Below are 10,882 nucleotides of genomic sequence, written 5' to 3' on the forward strand. Positions count from 1 at the left end.
CCTGTCACAATTTGTCATCAGTGAACCCACATTTGGAGCAGGGTGTCACAAAGACTGCGGCCCTAAACTGTAAGTTTCCCCTGTGTGGCTCCTGGTCTCCCTGGAGCTTCTCCTCCACCAGGCCTGCTCTCCTTTCCCTCCCTCTCCAAGCCCACAGGTGTCAGTGTGGCGAGAAGAACCCTGGAGTGGGAGCTGGAGACCTGGGCTCTAGCTCTGGCTGACATACAGGCTGGCTCTGACCTGGACAAGTCACTGCAGCAGAGTGCGCGTGCTTAACCGCTACGCCACGGGGCCGGCCCCTCAGTTTCCCTTTCTGAAAAGCGAAGACTCTCTATTTTTCTCTCTAAGGACCTTCTGTGATCAAGCCTTCTGTGATTCTGGCAGGGTTGGTGGTCCTCAGGGCTGGGGGGCAGTGGAATAAGACAAAGAGCTCAGTTCTCAGTGGAATGGTGCCTGCCCTGCCTCGGGCCCCCAACACACCCGTTCATTTCAAGCCCCCCTAACTTGCTGCTGTCTTGGGTTCCCTTCCAGTTCTCCCCTCCCCTCCCGTGGGTACTTACAGACTCAGACGGGGAAACTGGGCACCTGGTGGTGCCTGATCCTGCCATGCCATCCAGCCTCCTGGAGGCCTCCACAGGGAAGGGAGGGAAGGAGAGATGGGCTCCTTCTGAGAGCAGAAACTGCCCGAGGAGAGCGTGCTGTGCTGTAAGGAGGCCGCACGCATTAGGAAGTCAGGCATTGGTAGGAGGGCCAGCTTGACACCATCTCGAGCTGAAGTTGCCCTGGGTGGGCCCCTGCCGGAATGGACAGGGGCCTGGAGGAAAGGGTAACAGGGGCCCCCCCATCACTGTCCACTTCCTGGTCACTGGGCCTGGCATTAACGAAGCACGCATCCAAATAGGTGGATGAGAGTAGGTCTACCTGAGGTCCCCGGCCCCAAGAGTGGAAAGGGGGCGGGGGTCTGGAGGGGGAAAGGGAGGGAGCATGTGCTGAGGCCCACACGGGGCCCCTGACCCACCCATCCTGGCACGCAGTAGAAGTGGGGAAATGGCAGAGCACATACAGTGGCCATACACAGACACAACTTGGGCTGCCCAGGGCACGTCTGCAGCCACCCCCAGCAGGGAGCTCCAACGTGGCACCCAAGGCCTGGGGCAGGTGCCCAACAGCACCCAACAGACCCAATGGCTTTGAACCTGTGACCCTCAGATCTCCCTGCTTTGCACTTGGAAGGCAGGCTGAGTCCTCTGTCTCTGGGCTCTTGGCAATTCAGGAGGCGAGGAGAGGCCTACAGATGGCCATACTGAACTTCTTGCTTTAATAGGCAGATGGATGTCTGAGCAATTAATTGCAAACCAGAAGAGACCAGGCTGTATTCTACTCCAACTTGGAGGAGTGGGGCATGGCAGTTATGGGAGAGAAGGAAGGAGGGAGGCAGGCCAGGGAAGGAGCCAGGCTGGCTTTATGATTAGCATGAGGGGGCACGGGGTTGGAGGAGACCATGCCCACCCAGGGTCACGTGGAGCCTGGCACTTCCTTCAGCCGGAGGGTCTGGCAGTGCCGGGACAAAGGTACAGCTCAGGGAAGGCTGCCCAACCACCTGGTGCAACAGTGGACACAGCTGACTCTGAAAAGACAAAGGCAGGATTTGGGCTGCGGTGGGGGCAGAGGGAGGGACTTGCGTTTCATTCCCTGTTCATCCCGCCTTTCTCTGGGGCTCCTCTGCAGCATCCTTTTGCCACACACACCACACTGGGCACTTGGTGATCATTTAAAAACACATGATGGGTGACAGACTGCCTGACTGAGGGATGGAAGACCCTAACATTCTTCCCAGCCCAGTCCCAAGCTCTTCCTCATTTTTCCACGGCCATCTCTAGCTGCCCCCCTCGCCCACCCCTCCCAAATGTACCTGTCATTACAGCTCATCTTCATTGATTTGCCTGGGATGTGGGAAGGAAAGAAGACAGGTCAGAGGTCAGTGGGGGAAGCGGTGAGTTTAGGGATCCCCCTCCCAGGCCTCAGAGACCAAAATCCTTCCCCCTGCCCCCCACTAGGCAGGCGCTCACCGGTGCTGCTTTTTGCCCCCGCAGCGGAATCTTTTGCCTTGAAGAGAGAAAGGAGGTTAGTTTTCACTGGCCTCTTTCTTCCAAGGAGACCCTCTCTGCCCTGGAGGACTCAGCTCTGTAGTCTCTCCTCCCTCCCTCCTGCCAACACCACCTGGTGTCCTGGAGTGTGGCTTGGAGGCCACAGCTGACTATTTCTTTCTATATAGGGCTGGACCATAAGCATTCAGGAGCCCAAGTCAGCCAGTCAGTTGGTCAACAGATATTTACTACAGTGGATCCGTGGTGAGCTGTTAGCGCATTGAGAGCAGTGGCCAAGCCTGGGCCATGGTGGTGTGCCTAGCATAGAGCTGGGCATGTAGTGGCTGCTCATTAAGCACTTGGAGAAAGATGGCAGTAAGTCCAGAGCCCAGATCCCTGCTCAGGGCTATCTCCTCCTGCACCTACATGCTCAACCACTACACAGTGCCCTCCCCGAGGAGCTTGCAGGCAAATCAGGGAGACCAGCCATGTCCAGACTGAAGCCTTCAGGTGGAGTGGCACCAGCCGTGGATGTGTTAGAATCCCAGGACACAGAGGTAGTTGTGTTTCTGTGTATTTTTCTTCTGGTCGCACCAAAACAAGTCAATAAGCATTTATTAAGCACTTGCTGTGTGCCTGCTGGGGCTGGGGGCTATACTGGGACCCTCTCTCCCCCAGAACTCTCCATGCCTACGTCGGATCCTTGCAAGTGCTTTCTTGGCAGCCACGTCTTTGGACGCCAGCCTAACCTTATGAGGCAAGTGGGATCATCCCTGTTAACAGATGAGCAAATCGAGGCCCAGGGAGCTTGAGATCCACAGTAAATTGGCAGCGGGGCCTAAGGCTTCTGGCTCCCAGGCACGCTTGCTTTCCAGCAGTGGGTGGAGTGGGGGGGACACCCCTGGGTTCAGCTGAACTCGACTCTGCTTCTGATTGACTGTGGAACCTCAGGCAAGTTGCCGTATCTCTCAGAGTGGGTCTGATTTTTCAGCTGGAAAATGGTGACCGTCGTGGCCATCCTCAGTGTTGCTGAGAGGATTGCACGGGCTGAGAAGTAGCTCAAGCCAAGAAAGTGCCCAGATCTGGCGGAGGGGGGTGTCCGGTAGAGGTTGGTTCCCTCCCTGGGCCTCCGTTTACACTGGAGCTTCCCAAGACCTGCGGAAGCCGGCTCTCCCATCTCGGCAGCGCCTCCTGCGTCCACTAGAGGGTGCACTTGAGGAAGCGGGACGCTCCTCTGTGGGGTCCAAGGACGAAGCCTAGAGGCATTCCAAGACGCCTCGCCCCACAGGGTGTCTGTGAGTTTCCGCATCCTGCATGGGGGAGGGGAGGGGGGGAGGGGAGGGGAGGGGCACACTCCGCTCTTCCAGGATCTGGGGAGGGGGTGCAAGGGCTCCACCACCCCCACCTGGGAAGCCAGTGTGCTCAGTGGCTTTGAGAAGAGATGTGGCCCCATCAGCACCCCTTCCAACACGAGGCTGGCCCCACTCACTGAGGATGATGATAAGCCCCACGAGGAAGGCCAGGGCAGCGAAGATCAGGCCCCCATTGCGGACAGTCTCGTAGTCTGAGGAAGGAGAGGGCAAGGGGTGGAATGGGTCATCCCAGGCATCTGTCCCCACGGGCCATCCTGGCAGCAGCCCCACAGTAACAGGGAAGAAGGGGGCACACACCCAGGGCTGGGAGAAGCTGGGAACCAGGGATGTGGGGGGCCAGGCTCAGGAAGAATGGGGAGGAGGGGCCCGCCAGGTTTACCGTAGTAGAATGGGTCCACATCTTCCTTGGGGCTGCCTCCTGAGAAGAGACCAGAGGTGAGGTGAGGGGCAAGTCGGACGGTGGGTGGGACCCCTGTCCTTCCTGTCCCAGCACCCCCAAGGGTTCAAGCAGGCAAGGGAAGGCTGGTGGGTCTGCTAAGGCCACTGTGGGTGGGGGCCTCTGCCCTGGGCTGCTTCAGACACAGTCAACCTGGGACCAAATACTGAGCATCCGGAGCAGGGACCTGGGGGGCCTCTGGCAACTCTGAGAGGGGTGGTTCTTTCCTGTCCTTGCTTCATACAAAGAGAAGAAAAGGCCAAGAAAGACATCTCCCCCTAGACTCGCCTGCAGCCTCCCTCCCTATGACTAATCAACAGCAAGGTGCTCAGCAAATATTGTGAGATGAATGAGTGAATGAATCAATAGAATCTCAGAATTCACTGAACAGAAGGAGGAAACTGAGGCCCAGTTTGGAGACTCGTTCAAAGTCCCACTGAAAGTTGGAGGCAGAACAGGGTCTTGATATTCTCTCCTATGTTGCTGTCCTCAGGGGGAAGCGAATTTATTTCAGAAACATTAGCAGATACTGCCCACCATGTGCCAGGCCAGGCTAAGGCTAACACAGCATTAGCTCACTTAACCATCGTCACAACGCTGTGAGGCATAATATTATTCCAATATTACCCATGAGAAGACAGAGGCGGAGAGGCTAAGTAACTCACCCACAGTTCACAGCGAGTAAAGGGTACAGCTGGGATTTGAACCCAGGCAATAGGTTGCTAAGAATCTAGGTGCTTAACCCTTTGCTACGTTGCCTCTCAGATGTCAGAAGGAAGGAGATGTTCAAGGCCAAGGGGTCTGGTCCAGTCCCCTGCCTCCCTCGGTGTTTCCCCGCCCTGACGTGGAGCCCCTCAGCAGCCAGCAGGTGTCACAGCTCTGCCCTCCAGCCCCGGACACTGAGCACACTTGCCCTTGGGCAGCTGGAGGGCAGCCTGGCCAGAGCTTTTCTGCCATGGCTGAGGGCAGCCCTTCTTTCCTGCCCTGTTTGAGCCTCTTCTTGGCACTAGGGAAGCAGTGCCCAAGGTCAAAGGAATGTGCATGTCGGCACCTCCCAGGTTGTGCTGAACTGTGCCCTGGGCAATGGGAGGCTTTGGGGCTGGGCTAGCCCAGCAGTGCCTGGCGGCAGTCTCCCTACAGCAGGAGCAGACAGGCTAGGAGGGGTCAGCACCTGGGCCTGAAGGGCCTGAGGCCAAGGGGAGGCTCTGTGGGGCCCAGACACCTGTTCCCATGCGGAAGGCCTTCAAGGTTGTCTCACAGATTCCGTTCAGGTCTCGTTCAAGGTCACAGGGGGAGTTAGGGCCAGAGCCATGACTAGACACACGGTTCCCCTCACCACACCGGGGAACTGCCTCGTTTTGAGCCGTTTGATGAGCCCACCCTCACCCAAAGCCCTCATCTATCCTAGATCTGACTCAAAATCCACCGCGGTCAACAGATGCCCCTGTTGGCCTCCAGGCCTGAGTCACTCCACGTCACCAGATCCTTCTGCAAGTGCGTCCTGAACGTGGGGGTCTCACCCCAAAGCCAGCCTGAGGAGGCTGCGCAGAGGGACTTGCTCCTTTCGCCACCTGACCCCCGTCCACCTCCTGCTCTGAGCTTAGATAGTCCAGAAAGACACACTGACCCAGGACAGGAGTGTGCCCAAAAGTCAAGATAGAAGCTCACCCCGCATACCCACCAGTTCCTACTTGGCGCCCAAGGTTCTGCCATTCAAACCATATTTCTTTGGAGTTAAGGTAGAATCCTCTTTTAACAGCAAGTTTTCTTAGAGAGGAGGCTGGCAGGGGTGGAGGAGGGGTGCCAGGTGCTCTGGAAGGCAAAGTGCCAGGAGATGGAAGAGTGGGGTCCAGCTCATCCCTGAAAGGGGGTCCAAGCAGAGGCCACCTCCTGCTTCGCACACGTACGCACACACTCACCATCATCGGTCGACGACCCTGCCATTTCCCCACAGGCTGGGCTCGTCTCCACTGCCCTCTTCCTGCTGCCTCTGCCTCGGGGAGAGTGCCTGGCTGCAGGGTGGCCAGGGATGAGGCGGGGGCATTAAACATTAACAGTGCCAGGTAATATTTACCCTGGTCACAAGAAAAGCCCTGGCGTGGACGGAGGGGCTCCCGCTGAGGCGTGAGGAGGTCGCGGGCAGCAGGGGCAAGGAAGAGCTGACCCGGTTTCCAAACTCTCCCAAAGGAAATTTCCAGAGAGAAGGGCCGGGGACGGGTTGGCAGTGGTGTTCTGCCACCAGCCAGAGAAGCCGCGGCTGTGGCAGTGGGGAGGCGGAAGTTTCAAAATGCAGTCAGTTGTCCTCCAGCTTGGGGGGCAATGTCAGGGGTCCTGAGGAAGCCCTCAACCCCAGCTGCTGCCACCTCACCAACCACTGTGGAGATCACTGTGTCGGCTGATGTCTCTCATCTAGCACTCAAGGCTTCCCTGAGGTGGTCCCGGGTGCCTGGCCCTCCCTCCTCACGGCCCCCTGAGCCCACCCTGCTCCTTCACCCTCCGTGCCCCTGCTGCCCTGGAATGCCTGTTCCTCTGTGGCCATCTTCATCCACAGAGGCCACCTCTGGCAGCTCACACCGCAGTCAGAAAGGCTCCAGCCGTCCCTAACTAGTCTCTTTCCCTGGCACTTTCCTTCTACAATCTTGAAGTGCTCGCTCCCTTTGGCTTGGCTCCCATGTGGCACCAGAGGCTCCTTCAGGAAGGAGTCAAGCCTCACCACAGAGAGAAGGCCTTGCCTTCATGATTTACAAGGAAGTTTCCTGTTATTTCCTTGGGTTTTGCGTTATTTCCCCATTTTACAGATGAGGAGTCTGAGGCACAGAGAGGGCCGGGCCCTGGCCCAAGGTCACACAGCCGTGAGGGGCAAGATGGAGACTGACAGCCAGGCCTCGGCTTTAGGAGTCGGGTGTTTCCCACATCTCCCAGGCCGCCTCCCGGCTCCACTGTGGCCTCCTTCACCTCTGGGACCCCAGTGCTGGGTACTCCGTGGGTGCTCATATTCCTGGCTGAGTTCTAGTCAATCGAATTGGCCTCCAGGAGAGGCTGACGCACAGTGGTAGCCAAAGGGCCAAGGCCAACAGTCAGCGTCCACCAAGGGCATGTTAGTCCTTCCAAAGAGAATGACCCCATCTATGAATCCTCGAGCAGTGCAGGGAATCGACACTTGAATTCACTTCTTGGCTTCTCCACTCGCTGATTGTACAGCCTCTGTCAAGTTACTTAACCTCTCTGGGCCTCAATCTCCTCATCTGTAAGATGGGACTGCTCCCTACCTCATAGGGTTGTTGTGAGGAGTGAGATGATGCATGTAAAGAGCCTAGCGTGGGGGCTGGTACACAGTAAGTGTCATTATTGTCACTGTTATTCCTGCGTTGACTGGAGAAATAATAGGCATTAATCTTTTGTGGAACGTTGGCTGTTGGACATAGGAAAACCAACCACTCTCCAATGACAATGAGCATGGGAGTGAGATGGAAAGAGAGAATGTCATGACCTTGTAGACCAGGAGCCATGACCCCCATTCACTCTCTTCTGCTTTCAGGGCCAAGGGATGAATACTCATGAAAATATTGCCACAGAGCTTATGTTTAGTAGGAGTTGACCACGAGTCAGGCTCTTTGCAAGCGCTGTCCCACTGAATCTGTGTTTGCTCCATTCTACAGATGAAGAAACTGAGGCTCATCATGTGCTCCCACATGGACCCCTGGAGGTGGCCAGGGCAATGCCATGACCTCCATGGGGCAGACCAGGAAGGTGAGGGCAGGGAGGCTAGGGACTTGCCTGAAATACCCAGTTAGTGACAAAACCAGGGCTAGAAAGCCAGACCCCCAGGCTGTGCTCCCAAAGCCACTGCCATTCTCACACAGGCACTGGTGCACCCTTATTATACATTCTCTTGGCATCACAGTGTATTCCATCTATCTTTGTAAGCCATGTGAATTCTCTCTAGAATAATAAGGGATATAAAGATAGGTGGAAAGATAGATACATGGATAGATAGATAGATAGATAGATAGATAGATAGATAGATAGATAGGGAGATACAGAGGGAGATAAATAGATATTTAGACGATAGATGATAGAAGACAAAAAGAGAAATAGAGAAAGCAAGTTGATAGCTGCATTTTTTAACTCTATGTGCAAGGGACTGTTCTACGCACTTTACAAAAATTAACTCATTTAATCATCACAACGATTCGGTGAGGTAAGGAGGGCATTATTGTCATCCTCATTTTATAGATCAAGCAACTGAGGCAAAGAGAAGTTAAATAACTTGCCTGAGGTCAGGCAGCTAGGAAGTGGGGAAACCAAGATTTGAACCCAGCAGTCTGGCTCAGAGTTCCTGCAGATGGACGGAGGGCTAGACAGACGGAAAAGGAGGCTGTTGGATACGTTATCTTTCCGGCTCTTGCAGCTCAGAGATGCTCAGAGCACAGATCACAGCACGCCAGGGTTCCATGTTGAGATGCCCTTGGTTAGAAATCTTGCCTCTCTGTTTCTGCTTTTCTTGTGCTTCTGGGGAGCTGGTGGGCACACTTGAAAGTGATGGGGTGGACGCCTGTGTCAGAATCTGGGAAGGCGGGAGGGATGGGGCTCAGGGGACTCACCCAGGTACCACCTGTCCATGGCAGGAGCTGCGGGCTGTGTCCTCGGTGGAGGAGAGTCGTGAAGTGCCGGTTGCAGAGGGCCTGGATGGAAATAGTGGCACTCCCTCCCTCCACCCTCAGCCAAGCCCACGGGCAGGAAGAGACAGAGGTGGGGAGGAGGGGCTGGCAAGGGAGCCCTCACCTCGTGCCTCCTGCTGGGGCGGGCTGGGGCCGGGATCCACGTGAGAGCCAGGGAGATTCTCTGACCGCCTCTGGGCTCCCAAGGAAGGGGGAAGCTGTGAGTCACTGAGAAACAAACCACAGCCCCCACACTAGCCCCTCTCCCCCCAGGTGCCTGCAAAGGTCAGCAGGAGCCAGAAGGGCACTGGCTGGGGCAGAGCCAGCAGAATCAGAGCCCCTATTCTCCATCGGGCTGGTGGCAGCTGAGGGAGACACTCAGAGGCATTTGTGGGTCCCCTGATCCTTTACTCAGCTGCACCTCATTCCTGCAGGCCAGTTGGGCCCTTGCCCTGATATACCCTGCCCCAAGGCCTCGTTCTGTAGCTGGGAGTCCCCTGAGACTGGACAGATAGCAGCAGCCCCCTGGAATCGGCCCTAGGTAGGGCAGGAATGCTTTTCAGGACATGGCCATGAGGCCCGAGGCACCAGCTGCAGCTTCCTGTGTCACTCTTGAAGTAGGGCAGAGATGGGGAGCAGCTGGGAGCTGGGAGGGGGAGCTGGTGTAGGGTTGTTCCCATGGTAGCCTGCCCTTCCTCAGCTGGGACCCCCTCCCTTAGCCCCCAGGGACTTACCACAGCCTATGGTGTCAGACTCACCCGCCACATGCAACATCTCGGGGCCCAGCAGGAGACACCAGCAGTCTAATGAGGCCTCTGAGGACTGCTGTTTGGAGCCAGAGGGGAACGGCCAGAAGACAGCACTTCTAGTCCTGGGGCAGGTGTGGAGGGCCTGTCTCCCAGCTGGAGCCGTGAGCCAACAGCGCGAGCGGCAGAGCAGCCACCGACACTGGCTCAGCCAAGTCCCCGTTCCCTGGCCACTGGGGCCTCTGATGGCCTGGAGCAAGGCCATGACAAGCAGTCTCTGTGTGGCTCACTTGGGACCACATGGTCTCCCTCAGGTGCCCTGTGGGCCACCCTGCTCAGCCCCCACAGCGCGGACACTGATAAGCGGGGTCTGGGAGCTGCTGGTTCTGGCCCCAGCCTCTGACCCTCAGCTCTGGTCAGATGAAGCCTCCCCTCTCTGTCCCTCGTTAGCAACTCTTCCTGCCTTGCGGAGACAACTAATGATGCCCCCAGAGAGCCACGTTGGGCTGGAAACGCTCCAGAAGTGGAGAATGCAAGCCTGGAGGGGCATTATGTGGATGGGCTGGGATCTGTCCTGGAGACCTGAGCAGGGGCCCTGACTCCAGGCCCCTTGCTCCTTTCCTCCACCCCACCAGGCAGGGGCAGACCTGCCCAGTGACTGAGCCACTCACATGACCACTGGAAACCTGCACGCTAGGAGGGCCCAGAGCTGCTGAGCGGAAATCCCCCAGGGTGGGCACTTTGAGAGGTTCACAGATCTTGGGGCTGGATGGGACTTTAGAGAAAAGTGGAAATCTCAGCCAGAACACCCCCTCTGCCCCCCACCACCACACACACATGTACACACTCCACATTTCCTCCCAGACTCTAATGCTGTGAGGGAAGGCATTTTGATCCTGAATGAAGACTCTGTGTGGTAGACTGACCAACTGGAAAGGGCCTCCAAGGTTATCCCACCAGCCCCCTCACTTTACAAGGAGTCTACTCTCCCACTCAAACCCTCCGAGGGCTCAGAGTATAAACCAAAGTCTTTTCTGTGTCCTATATGGCCCTTTTTAATCTGGCCCCAATGACCTCTCTGACCTTGTCTCCTGCTTCCCTGCCCCTTCTCTCTGCTCCAGCCATACTGGTATCCTTGATGGTCCTCTAACCCTCCAGGCGCACTCCTGCCTCAGGTCCCTTGCACTGGCTGTTCCCTCTTTCTGAAGAGTCTTCCTCCAGAGAGCTTCCTGGCTAACCTTATCCAGGTCTTTCTTCATAGATTGACTCAGAAGACCCTTCCTGGCATCACAGTCTAAAATTTTCACACCCACTCTCTGCAATGTTTCAAATTCCTTCTTAGCTTTATTTTTTCTCTGTAGCACTTATTATATCTGATGTTATATATTTTCCTTATCTTGTTTCTTGTCTCTCTTCCAACTAAAATTTAAACTCCAGGAGAGCAAGGATTTTTGTTGTGTTCATTCCTAGATGCCCAGTGCCTACAACAGGGCCTGGTCCATGGTGGACCCCCAGTTTTGTTAAATGAATGAATTAGTCCCAGAGCTGAAATAATTTTGCCAGTGGCTCAGGCAGACCC

General features: G+C 56.2%; 1 protein-coding gene across 1 annotated transcript; it reads right to left on the bottom strand.

Moving 5' to 3' along the window:
• Positions 1-1,210: 1,210 nt before the first annotated feature.
• On the bottom strand, positions 1,211-8,673 carry FXYD2 (FXYD domain containing ion transport regulator 2). The gene is made up of 6 exons (XM_014785013.2): positions 8,501-8,673; positions 3,840-3,878; positions 3,577-3,651; positions 2,070-2,106; positions 1,913-1,943; positions 1,211-1,627 (listed from the first exon to the last, which is right to left on the bottom strand). The coding sequence occupies exons 1-5, from the start codon at positions 8,517-8,519 to the stop codon at positions 1,919-1,921; spliced, it is 195 nt and encodes a 64-aa protein (XP_014640499.2). The 5' UTR covers positions 8,520-8,673; the 3' UTR covers positions 1,211-1,627; positions 1,913-1,918.
• Between the last annotated feature and the right edge of the window lie 2,209 nt (positions 8,674-10,882).

The sequence above is a fragment of the Ceratotherium simum genome, chromosome 7 (genome assembly GCF_057802395.1).
Source record: "Ceratotherium simum simum isolate JZ-2026a chromosome 7, ASM5780239v1, whole genome shotgun sequence".
Taxonomy (NCBI): Eukaryota; Metazoa; Chordata; class Mammalia; order Perissodactyla; family Rhinocerotidae; genus Ceratotherium; species Ceratotherium simum.